This window comes from Rhinolophus ferrumequinum, chromosome 19 (genome assembly GCF_004115265.2).
Source record: "Rhinolophus ferrumequinum isolate MPI-CBG mRhiFer1 chromosome 19, mRhiFer1_v1.p, whole genome shotgun sequence".
Lineage (NCBI taxonomy): Eukaryota > Metazoa > Chordata > Mammalia > Chiroptera > Rhinolophidae > Rhinolophus > Rhinolophus ferrumequinum.
The window spans coordinates 3159619-3184030 of NC_046302.1; the positions used below are offsets into that span (position 1 = coordinate 3159619).

General features: G+C 44.4%; 1 protein-coding gene across 1 annotated transcript in view; it reads left to right on the forward strand.

Annotated features, from left to right (window-relative positions):
- Nucleotides 1-13861, forward strand: part of UROC1 (urocanate hydratase 1) — a 40564-nt gene extending 26703 nt beyond the window's left edge. Inside the window, exons 16-20 of the mRNA XM_033087391.1 lie at nt 92-190; nt 1872-1971; nt 4627-4708; nt 11713-11812; nt 12988-13861. Of these exons, the coding sequence (XP_032943282.1) occupies nt 92-190; nt 1872-1971; nt 4627-4708; nt 11713-11812; nt 12988-13128 (522 nt within the window). The 3' untranslated portion in view covers nt 13129-13861. The remainder of the gene's footprint in view (nt 1-91; nt 191-1871; nt 1972-4626; nt 4709-11712; nt 11813-12987) is intronic.
- Nucleotides 13862-24412: the final 10551 nt, after the last annotated feature.

Consider the following 24412-nt stretch of genomic DNA (forward strand, 5'->3'; position numbering starts at 1 on the left):
ACCATTTAACTGCTGGTGGGATATATCACCTGAGTCTTACCCACGTATCACCAGGTAACTGAGGTGCCTCCTCTCACCTTTCTCTCCACAGGTGGTAGGGTCCCAGGCAAGGATCCTGTATTCAGACCAGAAAGGACGTGTGGCCATTGCTGTGGCCTTTAACCAAGCCATCGCCCAGGGGAAGATCAAGGTGACATGTGCTGTGCTGCTGGTGGGGGCCTCCCTTAGGCTCCTCCCTGTTAGTGCCAGCATTGCCCCAGGGCTCCAAGCTCTGTGTGTGTGTCAGTTGGGGGTCGGATAGCTGGGGGCAGGGAATGATTGGGTCTGTCCTCCAACCTCTGATCCCCGCTGTGTGACTTTAGGCAAGTCAAGTGCTCTCTCTGAGCCTCAGTTTCCCTCCTGTAAAAGGAGAATTATGTTAACCTCAAAGCATGGGTGTGAGAATTTAATGAGTTGGCTTCCACACAAATATTTCATACATCTTTGTTGAGTTAACTTTTTCAAACCATGACAAACTTCCCATTTTTCTCCGAGTCAGACTGGCCAACCTTGAAGGACGTGGAGCCCTAGGCACACTTGTTCAGAGGGGCTTCTTGCGCCCCTCTGTGTTGTAGGCTCAAGTTCTTGTGGCAGCCTTCTGGAAGCACCAGGAGTATTAATGATCAGACATGGAAAGAAAATTGAGATAGGTGAACGTGAAGGCCATCCCCATGGATGGTTCAGGGTGGCAGTAACAGCAATTTCAGCAGCCCTGGCCTTTCTCTGGGAGCACCACCGGAATGAACCACTGAGGGGCGCTTCCCAAAAGCCCCCCATGCTCATGAGGAAGGCTGGAGCAGCTCAGCTCTACATACCCCTGGGCACACTCACAGCCAAGGTGGGATTGGAGGTCAGAACTGAGAACTAGGTGTTTTAATCATTCATTCATTGATTCATTCAACGATTGAGCACCTCCCCTGTGCCAGGCTTGTTCTAAGCACTGGGGGTGATGTGGCAGAGAACAAGATAGACAGGGTCCCCACCTTGTTCTATTTACTAGTGAAGGGAAACTGACAATGTACAACTAAAGGTGTAAATTTAGAGAGAATTTCAGATGGTAACAAACACTGTGAAGAAGATGAGGTGACACGGTGAGGATTATGGGGTGGGGTGAGCAGTGACATTAGATAGGGTGGTCAGGACAGGCCTTTCTGAGTTGCTGGCATAAAACTGAGGCCTGAATATCCAGAAGGTACCAGAATACATGGAGCAGGTGGTTCCAAGGCAAAGGTGGAAAGGTGGGAGCAAACTTGGCTTTTTCAAGGAAAGGAGAGGACGTCCTCTTGACTCAGTGAAGTAGAGAGCTTTCCCTTTTGGCAGGCTACCTCCTCCTACATGGGGAGCCCATTAATTTCTGTGCCCACTGGGGAAGGCTGAGAAAATTGATACCCAGTGGTGTTGCAGATTCAGGGACCAGGCTGCCTGAGGGGAGAGTCCAGACTCTAGTATGTTGTGTGTGGATTTAAATCCCAGCCTGCCCACTTACCAGCTCTGTGATATTAGACAAGTTTCTTATCTTCTCTGAGCTTCAGTTTTCCTTGCTATGAAATGGACATGATAACAGTCGTACCTACCAGGATAGCGTTGTTGAGAAGATTCAGCAAGCTAACGTATGCATAGCACTTGGGGGCTCCTGGTGTGTCCAAATCAGCAGAAACTCTTAGTAGCAACAGGAAAACATCAAAAACACCTATACCTCCTTTTGCTAAAAGTCTCTTTTCCAGGGGGAGGGATCTGAAGGGCTTCTGGTATGGCCTGATCCAACTCTGCCCTCCACTGGACAGCCGCGGTGGACTCTGTTGGCTGACATCTCATATCCTTGCACACTGCAGGCACCAGTGGTCCTGAGCCGAGACCACCATGATGTGAGTGGCACAGACAGTCCCTTTAGGGAGACCTCCAACATTTATGATGGCTCTGCCTTCTGTGCAGGTGAGGAAGACAAACAATTAAAAAACATGTATTTTTTTAATGTTGGATTTGGATTTTATTTAAAAATTTAATCAATTTAAAAAATTGATTCATTCATTCATAGTCATGATGTTACAAAAAATGTGTTGGCATTTGAAAGACATGGAATAGGGTGACCAACCCAAGACAGGGGGTTGTGGGACATGGGACTTCTGTTTTTAAAATTGGGCCATGGCTAGTCAAACTGGAATAGTTGGATGCCCTAGACTTGGGTGTGCTTATGGCCCTGTCACCTGCTGAGTGATCTTCAGCAAGATGCTCAATGTCTCTGAATCTCAATATCCTCATCTGTAAACTGGAAATAACAGTGGTACTTACCTCACAGTGTTGTGAAGAATGAAATGAATGAATACACGTGCGGAATCACATCAGGGTCCTGTAACCATTGTTCTATGAGGGTGAGCTGTTGCTGCTGCCATCGCCGGTACTGCTACTACAAATTGTGATTATTATCATCACAAAGGCTGACAAGTTCTAGTCCTGGGTAGCTTTCTCACGCCCAGAACCCGAGGGTTCCTTCCACTATGGATGGGATTCCCAAGGGAAGGAGGTGGACGCTCAGAAATATCATCCACATCACTTTTTCCAAGGAATTGGTCTATTTCATCTAAGTTATCAAATTTATGGGTATAGAGTTGTATTCCTTTATTATCTTTTTTCCTTTATTCCTTTATTATATTTTTAATGTCTTTTTAATGTCACAGTTGTGATGTCCCCTCTGTCATTCCTAATATTGGTCATTTTAATCTTCTTTCTTTTCTTATTGGTCAGTTTGGTTAGAAGTTTATCAATTTTATCGACCTTCTCAAAGAAGAAGCTTTTAGTTTAATTGATTCTTTTCGATTGCTTCTCTGCTTCTGAATTCATTGATTTTTTTTGTTGTTCTAATTTTTAGTATGTTCTTCCTTTTGCTTGCTTTGGGTTTAATTTGCTCTTCTTTCTGGAAAGTTGAGCTGAGGTTACTGATTTGAGACCTTTTTCTTTTCTAATATAAGTTTTTAATGCTATAAATTTATCTCTAAACACTGCTTTAGCTCCATCCTACAAATTTTTATATGTGTTTTCATTTTCACCTGTTCAAAATATTTTAAAATTTCCTTTGAAACTTCCTCTTTGGTCCATGTGTTATTTAGAAGTATATTTTTTTGTTTGTTTGTTTGTTTCTGTTTTGTTTTGTTTTAGAAGTATGTTTTTTCAATTGTCAAGTTTTGGAGGATTTTTTCAAATATCTTTCTGGTAATTCCATTAGGGTCTGAGAACTTACTATGTACTATTTCTGTTCTTTTAAATTTGTTAAGGATTTCATGGCCCAGAATGTGGTCTATTTTGGAGCTCTTGAGAGGGTATATTCTGCTGTTATTGGTGAATTGTTCTTGAAATGTCAATTAGGTCAGCTTGGTTATAATGCTGTTCAAGTCACCTAAATTCTTACTGATTTTCTGTCTATTTGTTCTCTAAATTACTGAGAGAAGAGTGGTGAAGTCTCCAACTCTATTTTGGATTTTTCTATTTCTCCTTTAAGTTCTTATCCATTTTGTCTCATGTATTTTTAAGCTATGTTGTTAAACGCACGTTCAGTTAGATTTTTAAATTCTTTTTGGAGAATTGACCTCTTTATCACTATGTAATGTCCCTCTTTATCCTTCATAATATTCCTGGTTCTGAAATTATCTTATATTAATATAATTTATATTTGTATCCTATGGCCACTGTAATAATTTATCACAAACTTAGTGGCTTAAAACAACACAAATGTATTCTCCCACAGTTTGAAGATCAGAAGTGTAAAGTCAGTTTCAAAGGTGTTGGCTGGACCATGATGTCTTAGGAGGTTCTAGGGGAGAATCTGTTTCCTGGCCTTTTCCAGCTTCTAGGGCTGCGTTTCTTGGATTTCTTGGCTCATGGCCCTTCCTAATCTTCACAGCCCAGCACCAAGAGAAAAGCATTCTCAGGATTCTTCCTGATCTCTGTGAACATGCAGTGGGGTTTTTGGAGTATAAGGCTGCCAGAGGGTTCAAATCCCCTTATATCTGTGTCCCAGGGGTCTCACATTCCGAGGGCTCATACTTGTCCTTTAGCAATTTGTTAGACACTTGTAAGCTAACCAGGTTGGGTTCTGTTTCTCCCCAGATTTCAGGTTAGTTAGTTGCCCTGGGACCTCAGTTTTCTGATGGGGTCTAGAAAAGTCATTAATTTGTAGTTTGTTTACCTCCCTCCCCATTCCTTTTCTTTGTTTTACAGGTAGGAGTGATGCTCTGTGGCTTTCTACATCTCTAAGCTTAAATCGCTAGCACCTCCCTTTTAATTCTATCGTTCTTTCTGCTTCTGAGGCATACTTTATCTGGCATTCAGTGCTAGAGAGCATAACTATAGGGAAGGATAATAGTGGGTAAGTGGGCATTTGTCTGTTTCTCCTGCTTTTGCTCAGCTTTGCAAACATAAATGATGCTGTTTCTAGAGTCACCTGTCTCTAGTTCCCTACCTGTCCTTCAGGCCTAAGCAGTGCTGGCTCAGCCAGTGGGCCTGCGGATGCCTACTTGTACACTGGCCAGAGCCTGGCCTGGTCCTGGCCCACCTCATTCAAGGAATGACATGTAGTGTCCTTTGTTTCCACAGACATGGCTGTGCAGAACTTCGTGGGCGATGCCTTTCGAGGAGCCACCTGGGTTGCTCTTCACAATGGTGGGGGCGTGGGCTGGTAAGAAGCTTCCGAGAACAGGATGGTGGGTGTGCAGGTTCCTGTGGAAGGCACAGGGATCTCCTTGAGGGTCCGAGGCCCTGCCTCCCCTGGGCTCCCTCTGCTGAGGGTTTTGCTGTAACATTTTCCTCATGTGAGCTGGAAGTTGGAAGGACAGAACACTGGGGAGGGCATAAGGGAGTGTCTTACACAAGCCACTCTCCTTTTGGGGTCTCACCTGTCACATAGGACACAAAGGCTGTAAGAACCAGAACTGCCCCTTTCATGTCAGTTTTCCTACTGTGTTCACAGATATTTTCTCAGGAATTCTCACAATACTGTCTTTTCATTCCACCCGATGTCCCCAGGGCAATAGGCTGGCAGGCAAGACACCTGGGTTCTAGGCTCCCCTGGGTCCCTGGCTCACGGCTCTGTCCTGGCCATTCCTGTTTGCAGTCTGTACCATGAGGACATTGGGGTTTCTGGGAGGGTCTCATTCTGGCTGACATTGGCAGTTCCCATATGAAGATGTCCACTATAATTCTGCACCCACTTCCAACATGGGGGGAGAGAGAGGTTCCACATCACCCATCAATTTTCTGTGATACAAGCTAAGTGTCCTACAATTCAACTCAATTCTGACATTACCTACCTGGAGATAGTCAGATCCCACAGGTTATGGGTTTAGTCCCACAAGATTGTTCTCACCCCACTTCAGATGCCAATCTCGAGCCCCGGTTGTTGCCTGCTTCTGACTGACTGGCTACAGATTGGAGGTTCCCACGACCCTCTCCTAGAGTTCTATTAATTTGCTAGAGCAGCTCACAGAACTCAGGAAACCCCTTTACTCTTTAGATTACTGATTCATTACAAAGGAGACTAAAGGTTACGAATCAACAGTCAGATGAAGAGATACATAGGGTGAGGTACCTCGACAAAGGAGCTTCTGTCCTCGTGGAGTTTGGGGTCCAGTACCATGGCCTGAGGAAGCATTCTGGTTTCCCAACCTGGAAGCTCTCTGAACTTCATCCTTTTGGGTTTTTATGGCAGCTCCATTACATAGACATGATTGATTAAATCATTAGCCATTAGTGATCAATTCAACCTCCAGCCCCTCTCCCGTCCCCAAGCCCTGGGAGTGGCACTGAAAGTTTCAACCCTCTATTCATGGTCAGTTCCCCTGGCAAACAACCCATATTCTTGGGATCCATCTTGCCTCATTAACATAACAAAGACATCTTTATCATTCTCAACGCTTAGTAATTCCAAGGTTTTAGGAGTTCTGTGCTAGAAACAAAGAGATGGAGACCAAATTATTATAAATCACAATATCACATCTGCTGCTACGAATAGTGAATAACTAATACTTATTGCACGTGGACCACATGGCAAGCATTTGCTAGACTCTTTGAATCCATTCTCTCACCTAATCTTAGAAGGAAAATACATTTTATGGATGAGGAAACTGAGGTACCCAGAGGGTAAGGAGCTGCACCTGCACAGGGTCTGCCTCTAGGAGTCACCTGGGAAAGTTCCCAGGCCAACCTGGATTCATGGCTACCCAGAGTAGCAGGGGGCGCTGCAGCTTCGGAGAGGAGGACAGCTCCCCAGGCCTGGCCCTCTATGAACTGACCTCTGAGCCTGTTTTGGCCAGATCAAGCCGGCCTTGCCCTCCAAAGCCAAGTCTTTCAGCACTCGAACTTCCCAGGGCATTCCAATGGGCTGGATTGGCCGAAATTCCGAGCTGCAGCTCAGTCAGGTGGCTCTAATTAATGGAAAATGTGACGAGAGTGTGTTTTCTTCCCTATATAAAGGCTGGAGAAAAACAAGACGAAAAGAGTGCCTAGTTATTAGGTATCAGGTCTTTAGGCACTGGATTTGTTGAATGGGTTCTGGAAGTGAAAAGTGACTTTGGAGGGGGAGTAACTTGCTCAAGGACAGAGCTGGTGGTGGAGCCAGATCCGTCACCTCCCAGGGTTCACTGATTACTGCCAACAAAGACAACAGAGGCCAAGAAGGGATAGGGAAGAGCAGCCAAGAGTCAACAACACGAGGCCTTGGGACAGGGGACAACAGGGCCAGAATTCAGGCAGGATACTGCTCATTCTAACCGCGAGAGAGGGAATGCTCTCTGCAAGGTCCCAAGGTGCTCCCACCCCAAGGCTGCCCCCAGGCTCTGTGGACAGGGATACAAGCGGCCAGATGCTGGCATCACCACCTTGTATATCCTGGCTGTTCTTAAGGACTTTTTTAGGAAAGTGCCTCAAATTCACATTGAAATCCATCAGACTCACACATACATAATTTAATCTGTCAGATATTCCTGCAAAGCTTACTGCAAAAATTAGCAGAAAAAAAAATCTGTCCCGTGATTATTCCTACTTCAAGAGGAAACCACTTCCAACTCCAGCTTTATTTTTCTCTTTTTTGTACAGAAATCTATATTTCTAAGTTATAAGTTTATCCTGCTATTTCTTGATTTACTTTTAGTTTTGTGAATTGTTTATTGGCTCCCTGTTTTGGAGCACTTAGTTCCCCAATGATCAATGTCAGCTGTGTGTCCTCGGAGCCCCTGTTTCTGATTGCTCCTTTGGTGTCTGTCCTTGTGTTGTCTGTCCAGCTGCCCTTGCTGTCTGTCTGCTTATGTTTAGAGAGGGCACTAACAGTCAGTCTGCAACCCTGTATGCTCAGTGACCTTTGAACCATGGGCTGCTGACCAGGAGAGGTCAGAGAGTCTCTGGTCTTTGGCTGGTTGGTCCTTGTAGGATGGTGCAGTCAGTTCTAGGAGTAGGTGGGAGGGGCAGGGCCTCATTGTCGGGTGTTGAGACTTCTCCTCAGTCCCTGTGTCTCCATATTTGCTCTCTCAACTTCCAGGGCGCCTGCTTGTCCTCACACCCAAACCCAGCCTCAGGCACATGTCTTTGAAGAATATATTTATGTATTTGATCCACCATCTTTATCCAGATTCTGACATATTTTCCTCTTAGAGTGCATCTCAAACTTGAATGTGCACAGGAATACCTGCGAGCTTGTCAAAATGCAGATTCTGACTGGGCAGGTCTGGAGTGGGGGAGATTCAGCATTTCTAACCAGCTCCAGTGATGCTGCTTCTGCTGGTCCAGAGGCCACTCTCAGTAGCCTGAGCATTGAGGGTTCCTGCTATATGAGCACATAGACCTCCTTCACTTCTCCTACCCCCAGTGCAGCAGGGAGCATCTTCATATGTACAATTTTATAGTACAATTAAGAGCATGGATTCTGAAATCAATCTGTCTGCACAAGTTAAGCTGTTGAGCTTTGTTTCTCATTGACAGAATGGTCATAATAATAGCAAATGCTTTGTAGGCTAGTGGTGAAGATTAAATAGGTTAATAATAGCTAAGGCTTGTGTAATGCATAATACGTGTGAGGACATCTTCTAAGAAATTTGTGTGTTCACCTTATCTCCACAACAGTCCTACCTAAGAAATAGGTACTAAAACGAGAGGCCAAATGAGTCCGGGGCTCATGCTGCCTGCGCCACTCAGACAATAGTGAGACACAGGAACTATTGGGTCAGAATAAATAAGCATTTATTATCAGAGCACCGGTGGTCTGAGAAGGCAGCGGGTTAACACCTCCAAACACTGCCTTCACATTCTCAGACGAGTCTGGGATATTTAAGGGGAAATCTGGGCATTCCTCTGGAGGCTACGTGATGATTCCGGGAGTCTGCATGGAGTCTCCCCTCTAGCAATGTGGATCTCCAATGTGGTCAGCATCCCAAAAGCAGTGATGACAGTAACCTAGAAAGAATGCTAGGCCAGAAAGATTGTAATCGGCAAGCACGTGGGCATTGTGACTAGTAAGCAAGCAGAAGTTTCAGGGTAATTATCTAAAGCAGGGAAATGGGACAGGGGACGTCCTAAGATCAGGAACTGGGACAGAAGACATTCCAAGCTCAAACCACAGGGAGGGGGGCGATCAATTTTTAAGCTCTAGGGCAGGGAGAGGCGAGTCCAGGGACATTGCAAGCCCTCTTTTGTGGGGTTCCCAACCAGGCTCTGCTTCAGTACTACCCAGCATAGGTAAGCAATTTTGCCCAGGTGTTACAGCAAGCTGGGATTGCAGGAATCCTGGGCTGAATGCATGTGCCAACCCACCACAAGTCTCTTGTAAAGGAGCCATGACAGGGCCCAGCACATGGCATACATCCCTTAAATGTTAACCTCTATCATTTGCACGCTATTTGTGATCTCAGGTTCAAAAAAGGTGGGTGTTTTAAACTTTGACAGCTACCACCAAATTTCCTGATATAAAAATTCTTGTCTGCATAACCTCCTCAACACTAAATGTGATCACTCACTGGATGTTGACATGGGATTTACCAGGCTAGTGGGCAAGAAGTAACAAATTGTTTTGATTTAAATTGCTCACTCCCAAGTTTTTGTTTTTGAGTTGTGTGCTTTTTCTTATACATTTGCAGGCATTCTTGATCTGTTCTAGATATTAGATGGATTTTTTGCATGCATGTCACTTGTCTTTGAACTTTGTTTAAAGCATCTGCGCTGGCTGGGTTCTCCAGGAGGCAGGTGCTGAGGTGGAGTTGGGAGTGTGCAAAAGGTTTGTTGGGGACGACTGTCTGGGAAAGGAAGAGCTGGGAAATGTGGACAGGAGGCAGAGTGATTGAGCGGAGGAGACCTCAGTCTCTATGCATTTTTGACAGTCTTGTTGCCCGGCAGGAAACTCTGGAGCCCAGATGGCTGCTGAAGGAGCTGCTTTGGGCAGAAATGGGCAGGCTCCATCATGGCATCACTTAGTCTCTGCCCCAAGTAAGGCCCTAAGGAGTTATTGCTAGGGACTGTGAGTGAACCACCCTCCCCACAGCCACGCTTTCTGGGAGGGGCACCAGGGCAGAGTCCCTCTCCTCACAGGGGAGTTTTACATCTTTATCCAATGACTTTTCTGTTCTGGTTCTCCGGCTGTTCAATACCTCCCCAACTCCCAAATTTAAAAACAAACAAAAAACCATGCTCCTACACTTTCGTTATTCATTTTGTAATTTTTAAATATTTCCTTGTTTAGCGTATCTGGCCTTTGGTTTTCTTTTTTCTTTTCTTTTTAATTTTATTGGGGAATATTGGGGGACAGTGTGTTTCTCCAGGGCCCATCAGCTCTGAGTAGTTGTCCTTCAACCTAGTTGTCCTTCAATCTAGTTGTTCTTCAATCTAGGGCACAGCTCAGTTCCAAGTCCAGTCACCATTTTCAATCTTTAGTTGTGGAGAGCTCACGTTCTAACAAACTGAGCCATCCGGCTGCCCCTCCAAAAGCTCTGCAGCAGCTCATTGTCTTCAGTCTAGTTGACGAGGGTGCAGCTCATTGGCCCATGTGGAAATCGAACCGGCAACCCTGTTGTTCAGAGCTCATGCTCTAACCAACTGAGCCATCCAGCCTCCTCGCCTCTGTTTTTTTTTTTTTGTTTGTTTGTTTGTTTATGTGTGATATAAGGTTCTACTTTTATGTTTTTCTCAAAGGGCTAGTTGTCCCAACACTGTTTGTAACCCCAAATGCTGCTTTGATGGCAATGCTGCCTTTAGCACCCCATCTTCCTGGGCTCAGCATGCTCAGGGCTCCTCTATGGTCAGGGTTTGTAAAAGTCACCTGGAGCTCAGCAGCTTTGGTCTCTGACCATCTGGGCTTCAGGATCCCAAAATAAAAGACGTAGTTTTAATCTCAAAAAGACCTCTTTGGTCCAAGGTCTCATGGGAGGTCCTCACTTGGAGACTTTGGCTGTTTCCTGCATTCTACTCTGATAACCAACATCGACCTCTGACAGGTAAATGGTGATGACTTTAAATCTAGTCAGAGCATTCTCCACCCTAGCAACTGGTGGGAGACGTGATGGGAGTCTGCTTACAGGCACAGGGCCACCGAGGTGCAGGCTGGCATCAACACCAGGCTGAGGGCCAGGCAGAGGAAGCTTCTGGGCCCAGAATGGGGAATACTCGTGGCTCCTAGGGCAGAAGTCTACTCACCTTCTTGATGGGAACTGACTGAAATTGTCAGTATGGTCCAGGCTGGGCAGAGAAGGCCACAGAGGTTTGAAGGATGTGAGGCTAGAGAAACTAGATGCACTTTCCAGGTGTGGGAAGGAGAAAGAGCAAATTTGTTGGCAGTGCGTACTGAAAGGCCAGATGCTGTGGTCCCAAGATCTGTGTTTAGCAGTAAACCCCTGGCAGGTGCTGATAAGATCCAGGGTGTATGTTTCCTGTGTGTGTAAACAAAGGGGACAACTGAAGTAATGCGAGCTGAGGAGGAACTTTGGCTGGGTCCAGCAGCCCTTGATAAGGACATCACGGGTGAGGGTGGAAGTCTAGGAGTGCCGGGAAGGAGAGGGTCCTCATGGCTGATGGAGAGAAACCTTAAGGCAAACGTGTGAAAAGTGGAATAGCATTAACATATTCAAGTAAAATGCAAATGGCATCTATTAAACAAATGAACACAAGAACATATCATACCTTTGAGAGAAGGTGGTCAAAACAGTACTCAGAAAAATGCATTAATTAGAAAACAAATGCTGAAAATAAAGGAACTCAGCCTTCAAATCAAGTAATCAGGACCCCAAAATACCCCTAAAGCAAGCAGAAAGAAGGGATAAGGAAGATGAAGAGCATAAAGAGAAAATCAGAAAGAATGAAATTGAATTGAGTGATACAAGAGACCCCCACAGAATCGTACCTTTACAGGAAGCACTCAGAACCACAAGAGAAGGAGGTCATGTCACATTCTGGTGGTCAGGCTTCGAGCAAAGTGTGACACAGGAGTGGGTCCTGAAGGTGGGCTCAGGATCCATGGGTTCAAGCACAGAGACACAAGTGGGCAGTGCAGAACTGTGAGGCTCCTGCATCCCTAGGCTGTTTAGAGGACCTAGGACATAGCCTCAAACAACGCTTTTAGAACATTCAAAACTCGTGTGCATTTCTGTCTGCTTTGTGCAAGGTCAGGACCCAGGAGGAATGACCCGGAAACTCTTTTGCCTCTTGCAGGGGTGAGGTAATCAATGGGGGTTTTGGCCTCATGCTGGATGGGACCCAGGAGGCCGAGCAGAAGGCCAAGATGATGCTCAGTTGGGATGTCTCCAATGGAGTAAGTCACCCCAAGCCTCTCCTCTGCCTTCTCTCTCCGTTGGTGGCTCTGCCCCTTCCAACTGCAGACCTGAGCCAGAGTTCTGCCCCTTTTACCTCAGAAATGGTCAGGACCCTGTCCTGCCGTCCTGCTCATTTGTGTCTCTTCTCATCAGCTGCCCACATCTCTCTCGGACTGTTTCCAGAGGCTCCTTCGCATCGCCTAGCCTTACCCTCCAGTTCAGCCTTTGTCCACACAGAGTGCCCCTGGTGTCAGACCCTGCCCTCCCAGTGCAGCACCCCCATTGCTATTGCAGAGAGGCCTTCTTTTAAACCCTTATCTTTCTACCATCTTTGAGGTGGGCCAGAGAGTGTAGGACCTAAGCTAGAACACACTCCAGCTGTGTGGCTAAGATCAGCTTTGCTGAGATCTAGAATGGGCTCTCGGGGTGTGTGTGGGGGGGTTGGGGGGGGCTCCATCCTCTCCGGGACCACATCATAGGCATCCCAGAAGGGGGAACAAAAGGAAAGACAGGTGGTAATGGGGAAGGGTATGTGCATCTGTGAGTGAAATGAAAACCCAGAGAGTTTGACGTTGGGTGGCCCAAGGGATGAATGTGACAGTGAAGGTGGAGGGGTTCCCTGGAGGACCTGACTTCCTTGGAGCCCCCAGTAGAGGGGGAGTCTTCATCCAGAACGCAGTGAAGCAATGAGAAGATGGTCTGGGGGAGACATGGGGGGACATGTGGACAGGGATTGGCAAGAATGGTAGCACAGAGGTGCCATGATCGTCATCTGGGGAGCCTTGATGACAGAGATGGAGAGAAATAAGTGGACCAGAGAAAGATTTTAAGCCAGAGCCAAGGTGGATGTGCATTCTATGAGGCCAGAGAGGAGGGGTGCTGAGGATGACTCCTGGGTGCCTGGCCTGTGCCCTTGCATGGAGTGGGGAGCCTGGGCAGAGGATGACCAGTTTCAGACCAGAGTAGTCCAGCCAAGAGAGGAGGAGGTCTCAGCCAGGGGTAGGGCCAGGACAAATACAAAGCACTGCAGGTCCCACTGATAGCACAGAGGGTCCTTGGTGTGGAGGAGGGCAGGGGGTTTGGGCCCAGCCCTAGTCTGTTCAGAAAGCCTTGTTGGGAACCCAGTGATGTTGGCACCAACTGCTGTACCACCCTCTCCACACCCCGCCGGCAGGTGGCCCGTCGCTGTTGGTCTGGGAACCGGAAGGCCTATGAGATCATCTGCCAGACGATGCGGGAGAACAAGGGTTTGGTGGTGACACTCCCACACGAGGTGGCAGATGAGCGATTGCTCCAGCAGGCCTTGGGGCCATAGGCTGGAGTGTAAGAGCCAGCTGTGGTCCCCTTATCCTCCTTGGTCCCTGATCTTACCCTCACAGCCACACCCTTGCACTGCACACCTTCTCCTGGATCAGGAGCTCTACACGCACGCCCTCATGTGGCCTCACCACACCCTGGCGGGTGTGCCACTGCTGTCCCCATTTCACAAATGAGCCAGCTGAGGCGCACAGAGGTGAAGCCATTTCTTCATGACCATGCTGCTCCCCTGGGAACTTGGGAGAGCTTGTTTAGGGCTGCATCCTCAAGCTTGCCATGGACTAGACTCCAGGAGCTTTGGATGTGGGTGTGCTGTGAATACTGGGTGAGCCGGTCGTCAACCAAGTCCATTCTAAGCCTCCTACACCTTCCTTCTCCTACCAAGGGTATAGGCTTTCTCTTATGGCCAGGTTTTTATTAATCACTCTGCCTCGTGTTCACCTTCCAGCCATCCACAAAGCTCTCTTTCCGTCTGCTCCCCTGTTCATTTGTTTGTGCAGGTACTTTCTGTACCTCTGTGCCCCCACCTCTGGGCAAAAAGGAACATTCACCAGACCCTGGGCTTGGAGGAATCCAGGGAGAAAGATAGGAAAATAAAGTGTGAACAGAAAAGGGGACACGTATTAAACCTTACAAGCTCAGGAGCCTGAAAAGAACCACATAAGATGGCGTGAGCATAAAAAAAAAAATTCATGACTAAGAGGGCCATGGCGGGAAGTCATATCTTTAGACAAAAGCTTCCTTCATAAAGTTAATCTGTGCCTTTAAATTGGCCTATCTATTGTCTTTTTGCACCTATGATGACATCCTTGGAATGTCAGTAATCCCTTTTTCTGGACCAGAGCAGGAAAGTACAGAATCCCTCATTATTATTCTTGTTCCTTGATTAACATCTCTATGTGAACTATTAACTATCCTGTACCCACCTATGTGAAAGAAGTACCTGTCTCTTCAATTTACTTTTAGCCAATCCCAGAGATTTCCCCACTTTGCTTTCTCCCAAACCTTTAATCTATCACCAATGAATTTCATGTAACCCTCCTCCTTTGATTCTACGTATAAAATAAGCTGCAAACCCCCATTTTGCAGAGCATTTTCTCAAGTCTTTGAGATTTTGCTTCCGGCAGTTGTCGTCAGTTTGGCTCAAATAAACTCTTATAAGCTTTCTCTTAGGCTGGGTGTTTTTCATTGACATTACTTGCCATAGTCAGCAGGATTCCACAGAAGCCCACCCAGGGACACTCTGCAGACCCTGATTTGGTGCTAGGTACCAGCAGGGGCTCATTGAGCTCCACCAACTCCCTGCTTCGCATCAGGTGAACTTAAGTGAGTTTTTCTTAGAATTCCGGACCTCCCCGTTTTAAGGCAGAAGATCCTGACTTTATTTGAGCTGTTTAAAAAAAAAAAATCCTTGAGGTGGCATTAAGGGTTAAGGGTTGAGATAAACCAGGTTAAGGACAAGAGTTAAGATAACTCAGGGACAGGAGAAAAAAAATGGGTGGCAGGTTTTAATATCGGCTTTTCAATTGGAATTGTTTACTGTGAGTCTGAAAAAACTTTGCTGGATTAATGAGAGTCGGAATTTGTTCAACTCTGAAGATAAGGGGCATTTACTCCCTCCAGCTCAAATTTTGGGTATTCTTAGGTGACTAAAACTATATATGGAGGTGTTTGAGGGTACTCCTCAAAACGTGCAGTGGTCCCATAGGGATTTCCAACACAACTGTAATTAAATGTTTGACTCGTCTGGGGAGGCGCACATAAAGGCTGGTTACCTAGCGCTCCGAGTCCTCACGGTTGTACTAGACAGCTGGGGACAGAAACTGAGGCACATAAGAGGGTTGGAGCAACTCTGGAGGTTACAGCCCCTTGGAGCTCAGCCCATAAGCAGCACACTTCAGCCCACTACACAGTATCACTAGGTATTTGTTCAGACTCTGCAGATCTCAAAAGAAAACTAAAAATTAACATGGGAAATCGTGCCTCAAAGGCTGACAAGCTCCCGGCCCCCAGTCCCATTAACATTCCTGCAGATGTACAGCTCCTGGGGAGCCTTTACTTGCAAGTACTTACAGACATGGAAAGATTTAACTAGAAGTGATATCAGCTTAAGGTGGCCAAAATGGAGCTCTTTTGACATCTAAATGTTTTGTGTGCACCATTAGAAAAAGTCGGCCTAAAAATCAAACTGAATGAAATGGGAGGCTTATCTCAACTGGCAAATAGAAGCCTCTGACATGGTACAGAGAGACGTTCTTCTCTCCAGGAAGTTAGTAAGAAAATTTAGAGACTGTCTCTGAACTAAAGAAGTTTCTGAAGCTACTCAATGCCAACACTACACTCTTCCCTCTTCTTCAACTGCCCCACTGTACGCTTTACTTTTTTGTCTGGACTTATTCTCCTTTCCTCTGCCTCTCTCTCTTCTCCACCTCTATTGCAGCTTCCTTTAGAGAAAAGCTGGTTTCAGGCGGAGGGGAATCAGCAAGTGTATACAAACAGGACTAAGGAACCCCCTACAGATTCCCCCAACCCTCTCTAGGACCCTGATGAGTTCACAAAGGAATTTGAATTAACCGTTAGAACATATAATCCTGGCTTTTCTGATTTATTTCAATTAAAACACTGGTTTCTGAGAGCAAAGCAACAGATTATTGAAGGTTTGCTAGGGAAACTCTTGTAGAGGAACCTGTTTTTATTGTAAAAGACAAGTTACCTTAATGATTGTAGAAATATAAAGCAGGATTTAGAAAAAGAAAGTAAATAGAAGCAAGCATAGGGCTGCTCCAAGGTCTCTGAGGGCATTTCCCCTTCTTACTAACACTGGAGCTACTTTATCCGGCTAAGTTGCCCTCTCCCTTGGAGTAAAGCTACTGTACAAATGGTAGGGACATCTAATCAACCAATGTCTGTTTAAATCACAACCTATTCCTTTCCAGCTAAGAAATGTTAAGGGGCAACATACTGTATTTCTCCAAAAATAAGACCCGGTCTTATATTAATTTTCTCTCCAAAAGACACATTAGGGCTAATTTTCAGGGGATGTCTTATTTTTTCATGTACAACAATCCACATTTATTCATGTACAAAATCTACATTTATTCAAATATAGTCATGTCATCTTTTAAAACATCGTTATCACTCTCCAAACCCTGAATTCCAGCTTGAATCTCTTGCAGCTCCATTTCCTGAAGAACCATTGGCCTCAATCTCTCATGTCCAGCAATAGAGCTCTCCTTAAATGAGCACTTCTTGTCCATGTAGCCTGCTCGTAGTGCATTGGCAACACATGTCAGTGATTTTATCCCATGAATTCTTCACCCAAGTCACAACTTCTTGCAGGCTAGGCTTCACAAAGTTTCCACGCTGATTTCTCTCTATTCTATTTTCAATGTAGTCATTGATTTCCATGCGCAAATGGTCCTTGAATGGCTTGTTTATTGCAATATCAAGAGTCTGGACATAGGCAGTCATTCCTGCGGGAATGATCTATTCTTCTCTCTGCAAGGAAGTTCTTCATGCCTTTAGCGCGGTGCGTGCTGTCTGAATCCCAGACTAGCAGACCTTTTTGGCCACCTCACAAAACAAGTGACAGCATTAAATCAACCCAGTTCCTTATAACTGCTTGTGTGCACCAGGCTTTTTCAGTTTCAAGAACATAAATGCCTGAAACATTTCTTGCCCTTAGTGATGATTAGAGGTGGAGCTTTCTTTCCATCCAGATGAACTGCCAAAATACAGGTAACATGTGCACTTTCGTAACCAGTGGAGGGAATATAGATTGACGAGGCACCCCTGTGATCAATTGTCGTTTGAGATCCTTGGTCATAAACACTGCAGTTTCATCCATAGCAATCATGTTGGAGAGTTGGTATTTAGAAAAGTCGATGCCATCAACAAAGGACTTGAATGCAAGTGCACATTTAATAACTTCAGTATCTTCAGCTTGAACAGTGTTGTCGATCTTAGAGACAGTTCATATCACTGAAGGAAGCCATCCAGCCATTGTTGTGATGCTCTGAATTCTTCTGGAAATATTTCTAACTGTGGTGCCATTGCAAGGGCAAATGCTTGAATATCAGCCCTGCACACAACCAAAGCCTCTGCTCTCCTGTCAGCAATCCATTCACAGATGATGTCTTCCAGCTCAGGAAATAATGGTTGCCGACCTGATCCACACTTGCACTTCTGAGCATTTCCCTCGTCCACCTGTTGACTGCGGTTATTGTACTCTGCTCGCCATTTTCAGACCATTTGGAGATCCAGCTTCTCTTTGCAGCAAATCGTAAGATTCTTGCCCCGGGAGTCCTCCATAATTCCTTTCTTGTACTCGACAGAATAGCTCTTCCTTTTTGCACTCATCTTGTCTGGGGGTCAAAATATTATTCCCTTTAAATCTACCATTAAATCAAGTGTTAGTTGAAGACTTACAAGACAGGAGTGGCAACAAAAATGATGACAGTTAAGAATGATGGTCCACACAAAAGCGATGAAAAAGTGCAGGCACCAAAATTCAGAAAACGTGTCTTTATTTCACACGAGTGCATTAAGTACATTCGTTACAACACACGACGTATTGAATTATGAAGATTCATGTTACACACAACCACATCCAGTCCATTCGTTATTAAGTGCGCATGCTATTTGTGTGTTGTGTCTGTACTCCAATTGGTCATTCAGCAATAAGTCTCGAGTTCATCTGTTTACATAGGCGTTTATCTCTCGTCCGAAGGTGCCCCTTGAGTATTTACAAATACTTAATTATAATTTATAATATCATTTATTTTAACTATTAATGTCAATAATATTATTTATCTATATTTAATTATATATTATTATTATTTTATAATTCAATACATCTGTCATGTGTTACAACAGATGTACTAAATGCGTCCATCTGGCTGACGATCTTAACTGGGGCTTATTTTTGGGGTAGGGCTTATTTTTTGGGAAATACAGTATATTTTTACTACTCAAATCTGCCCCAATTCACCTGATAGTGTGAGACTTTCTAACCAATGATACTCATATCCTCCCAGAAGGGTGAAATGTATTTAGGACTAAACAAATCAGATTGGGAAAATAATGACTTTAAAAGAAACTATATGAAAGGAAACTAGTCTTGATACTGACGGAATGTTTGTTACAGAATATTCCAATACAATTTTAGGCTTTTTCCAGTACAGATATTGATTGCCAATATTAAGCCAGTCACTCTTCTTAAAATAACTGTTGATAATACTTTGCCTCTACCTAATATTTGCCAATATCCTTTGAGACCTGATGCACTAGCTGGAATTAGCTCATTATACAAGATTACCTTTAAAAGGGGGCTTATAATTCCATGTATGAGCACCTGTAATTCTCCTATCCTTCCAGTAAAGAAACCCAGTGGGAAAGGATGGAGATTTGCACAGGATCTCAGAGCTATAAATAGGTATCCTGTGGTTCCAAATCTACATAACGTATTATCAGCTATTTCTGTGTGTATTGCCAATATTTTTCAGTGATAGATTTATGGAGTGCTGTTTCAGCATTCCTATAAAAAAAGAAAAAAAGAAAAGGACAGGAAATACCTCTTTGCTTTTCCACCTGTGGAAATCTGAGTTTACTGGACAGTAATGCCCCAGAAGTATAAAGAGAGTCCCACCTATTTCTCTCAGATACTGAAAGCTGATTTGAATAATGTTGAATTTCCCAGAAATCTACTCCATTCCAATGTGTGGATGATATATTCTTATGCTACATGCAGTAACTTTTGTGATAAACATAAATTACAGTTTCTTATTTACTTGAATAAGATCAGCCCAACAAACTGAATTAATTGCTCTAACAGGAGCTTGTAAATGAGCCAAAGATCAAATAACCAATGTTTACACTGATAGTTCCTGTACTCTTGGTGTACCTCACAACTTGTTGTGGAAGCAGTGAGGCTTCTTAACTTCCTCAGGGCAGCCCATAAGAATGGAAAACAGGTTGTAGAATTTAAATTAGATATCATACAGCAACCAAAACAATTGGCAATTATCAAAATTCCAGGACATTCTAAGGCTGTCATCATAAAAGGAAAAGAAAGTAATTTAGCTGATACTGCAGCTAGACCAGCAGCAATGACAGCCAAATTATCCAGACTTGAGAATGTCTCTTCTCCCTATTAAATCAATAAAAGACGTTTACAGTTCCAATGGGCAGCTGCAGAAAAGAAAAAACGGCAACGAAAGAGGGAACTTTGACCCAAAAAGTTATAGCTTAGCATGTACATGAGCTAACGCATTGGGGTCTTGGAAAGATGGTTTCATGGAGTAAAGAATATTATTAGAAGCCTCTTACTGTAACTCATAAGGTGTACAGGAGATGTTCTATCTGTCTAAAATATAACCCTGGAAAATCACTCCATGGGTCCCAAGGACATTTCCCATTTCCTTTAGGTCCATTCGAGGTATGGTAATTGGATTTTATCCCAATGCCACCATCTCAAGGATACAAATATGTATTGGTCATGATTTGTATGTTGTCTCACTGGGTTGAAGACATTCCCTTGCAGGAGAGCAACAGCATAAATGGTAGGGAAGAAATTTAAAATAATAATAAATAATCCTCAATTAGAGAATTCCGTGTGAGTTACATGGTAACTGAGAGATTCATTTCACTGGGCCAATAATATAATCTATTTGTAACATTTGGCTTATTTTACATCATTTTCATTGTGCTCATCACCCCAGTCCTCTGGATTGGTAGAATGTACAAATAGTAAATTAAAACTCAAATAGGTAAATTTTCAGAAGTTTTTTATCTCCATAGTCCAAAAGGTCTCCTTATAGTGCTTCGCAACCTGAGATAACCCATTTGGTGAACACAGGCTTTCCCCTCATTAGTCATTGTTCACCCTATGCGAAGGGGCATATGAACCAACCTTACTGAAAGGAGACATTCTACATTATTATCAAGGACTTAATCAATTATCTAAAGAAATTAAGAAATTAGTAACTGATTCACTTCAGTGTGCTCCCAGGAGATGCAGACTTCAAAGACTATGACTCACAACCAAAAAATTTTGTCCATTGCACAACTCCTCATTTAAAGACTCCCCAACCTTGTTGGAAGAGACCTGTCAGTGTACATCAAAGGCACCTCAAGGATGAGAAGCCGCCGACATCAGGGTTAGGCAGTTATTCCAAGACATTGAGAAGGCATACACCTACATAATTGATACTGAACTTAAAATAACCAATTTGTTTGATTGTCTTTACCTGTTTGCTAATAATATTAGTAACAATGATAATTATACTTGTTCTTTAGGCTTTTCTCAAATTCTGTATTTATATAGCCCAACTGTTAATAATTGTTAAAGGTATACAAGATAACTTCTTTATTATAAATAATATTCTTTTTATGGTTTTGAAATGTAGCAGGAATATTATTATAGAAGGAAGAAAATGGGTGGGTGTATTTTTGAGAGAAGTTAAAAGGAAGTAGTTTGTACTGGTAAGTTGATTATTTCTGAATGAGGAAAAGGAGACAAACTGAGAAGGATGAGTGAACTTGTAGAAGGTTAGTGGAAAAAAATATTAAGAAAGGAATTTTATATGTATAAATATTAGAACCCAGTTATACTTACCCCCAACTCAACATAGACTACTAACTATATTAATTCAGATAGAAGCTGAAGTGGATGTATATATATATTTTTAAATGGCCCTCTATAATGGCTGCTGAGGCACAGAAAATTTATTTATGAAACTCTTACTGTCCTCCTGGCCTCTAGAAATTTTTAGGTAGTAGTTGTAATTTACACCATTATGTTCTTACAGCCTTGTCCCCTATTAAACCTTAAAGTTACAGTCCCCAGTTATACAAATGGCAGAAAGCAGATTAATGAATGACACTTGAGTGCTTCCAATGTAAACTACATAGGCCATATTAAATACAAAATGTGAATGGTTATGTGGAGTTCTGAATTTACCCAGTCCTGGCCTATTGTATCCACCCCAACAAACAACAATATATGGTATATGAGAAGGGGACTTTTTTTATTGGGAAGGGTTAGAAAATTCTACTGTCATACCGATTTCTATTGTAATGACACCAGGTTTACAGTAAATGCTATGGGAATATGGTGTAATACTGAAATCATAGGCAAATTAACTTTGCCCAAGGTTAATAAAACCCATGATTATATTGATACTGAAAACCCAATGTATTGGGAAATTGAACTTAATCCTCTCAACGAACTCATTTCTATGGAAACTAATTGGCCAAAAGAAAAATTAGAACTTCTAGATCCTGAAGTAATTGTCTTCATTCATCTAGCCAAACTTATTATAAGGTAAAAATAGCAGTAAATGAGGGAGGAAAACATATTAGTTTAATAAAAAATTATGGTAATGCATGTAAAGGGTTCTTTGGTTGGCTAGGATGTTTGCTGCCCTCAGACTCATACTTGTCTAATAGTTTCCGCTCCAATCGGTATTACTGGTTTCATGCTATTGCTCTTGGCCCTAGTTTGTACATGTTATACTAGATACAAAATGCAACATAAGACGGACAGAGGAAAACACTTGGATCATAATAGCTCAAAGATTAGAAATGATCCAGGATATATTTAATTTAGACATATAGGATCTATCTGCCTCCCATTTGCTTCACATTTTCTTTTAAATATAAATAAATAATTTGGCCTTGACTGCCATCTAAGGTTATGGTCTTGCCCCACACCCAATGGTCCAACATTCAGCAAGACAAACGCTGACACTAAGACTTCCTAGGAATGAGCCCTCCTAGCACCATGGGACCACGCTATCCAACCAAAATGTTGGTCATCAATGCATCCTTTGGATTGATTTATGACCAAAAGCAGAAACTGGACAGAAAAGGGGCCACATATTAACCTTACAAGTTCAGGAGACTGAAAGTAACCACATAAGATGGCATGAGCATAAAAAAAAAAATTCATAACTAAGAGGGCCATGGCGGGAAGTCATATCTTTAGACAAAAGCTTCCTTCATAAAGTTAATCTGTGCCTTTAAATTGGCCTGTCTATTGTCTTTTTGCACCTAAAAGGACATCCTTGGAATGTCAGTAATCCCCTTTTCTGGACAAGAGCAGGAAAGTACAGAATCCCTCATTATTATTCTTGTCCCTTTATTAACATCTCTATGTGAACTATTAACTATCCTGTACCCACCTATGTGAAAGAAGTACCTGTCTCTTCAATTTACTTTTATTCAATCCCAGAGATTTCCCTGCTTTGCTTTCTCCCACCCCCTTAAACTATCACCAATGAATTTCATGTAACCCTCCTCCTTTGATTCTATGTATAAAATAAACTGCAAACCTCCGTTTCGTGGAACATTTTCTCAATCCATTGAGGTTTTGCTTCCTAGCAATTGTCAGTTTGGCTCAAATAAACTTATAAGCTTTCTTTTAGGCTGGATGTTTTTCGTCAACCAAAGGATTAACTAGAGAACTGTGGAAGGTGGCTTGGGCAGGGTGGATGTAGTGTGGTAGGATGGTGGCAGGCAGGGCTCTGTCCTTAAAGGATAGTGATACTTTGTTGGGGGAAAAAAGGAGAGAGGAGGAGTATTACCCATGGCTGATCACTTATAACAGAAGTCTGCTTAGGAGCCCTGTTAGGACCAGATATCCTCCAGGAGCTATGTAGGACCTGAGACTGGATTTTTGCACACACTCCACCCCCGCCAGATCCCAGAGCCCAGCATAGACCAAAGATGACCCAGACAAAGAGGATTATGTGGCCATGCTTTTCCAGGCCTTCATTTTTAAACAGGTGCTTCTTTTTTTAAGGCATGATGGTGTTGGAGAAACTGACCTAAAATGGTGGCCCAAGCAAAGAGAGAAGTCCCCAGCCTAAGCCCCAGCCCACTTCCGCATAACCCCCTCCAAGCCACACCCCGAGCCAATCACCAGAGGACACCTACCCCTTCCCTGACTCAAGGAAGTCCCCAACCCATAAAAACCTGCACAAAACCTTGCTAGGGGCTCAGTCTTTGGGAAAGATCCTGCTGAGGCCACCGGCGTAATAAAGCTGACTCTCCTAACTCTCTGAGTGCCACTTGGGTTCTTTCCGGTCCTGGTATCCGTAACGTTCTTGATTCCCTGACCTGGAAACCCAACCATGCTGGCACCTTGAGCCACCGGTTTGGGCAAGAGCTGGCCGTAGGGTGGCGGGAGAGCCGAGATGGGGCTAGGCACACCCTGCTGATTTGGGCAGGCCCAGGACCAGCGACCTCCCGCTGGCTTCAGCTGTGTCTCCCTGCTGGACCGCCAGCAGAGAGAAAGGACAGAGAGTCAACCCAGACATCGGACACAGTAAGACCCCGGGGCCCGGACCCAGTTAGGCCTGCCTAAGGGCAGAAGAGGAGCCTGATAACCTCCCGCTGAGTCCCACTTTGGACTCTAGTTAGGGCCATTCTGGGGGAGGGCGTCTTTCTTCCCTGAATGAATATGTGTGTGCTTGGTCTCCAATGGGATTCTGTGTGGATCCATGGCTTGTTGGCTACGTAGCCCAAGTGAGCCCCAACCTGCGTTCCATGGTAGCATTGTGCAGCATAATGGTGATTCGCACTCTCGGAGTGCAACTGGGTCCAGGGCTTATACGGGCACATCTTAGCCAAGACATACCCAAAGTTCCCGCAAGGGACATGGCCAGGTGGGCGCCTGATTGAGACCCTTCCCTTGTCTACGTGACACCGAACATCATGGGAGGGAGTCATGGGAAGCCCACGGTTCTAGACTGCATGTTAAAGAATTTCAGGAAGGGTTTCGGAGGTGAATACAGGGTCAAAATGACCCCCGGACGTCTCTGCACTTTATGTGAACTGGAGTGACCAAGTTTTGACGTGGGATGGCCCTCAGAAGGCACTCTTGACCTCCCCACGGTTCGCCAAGTCTACATAGTTGTCACCGGGACCCCAGGACATCCTGACCAGTTCCCTTACATTGACTCGTGGTTGGAAATAGCCTGAACCCTTCCTCCTTGGGTACGGTTCTGCTCCTATAGTAAGGGACAGTCGAGGGTCCTCGTTGCACGGAACCCACGAGGCTGCACCCAGAAAGACATGACTAAGACCATTTACCAGGGAGACCCCGACGAAGATCCGCCACCACCTCCCTACGCACCACGGTCAATGGCTGGTGCGGCCCTGCCACTTCCAAACACTCCGCTTCCAGCCTCAGCCTCCCCGTGGTCCCAACCCAACCAGCCCGGAACCCAACTTCATAGGATTAGCGGTAATCGAGTCGGACTGAAGAGGACCGGGCTCGT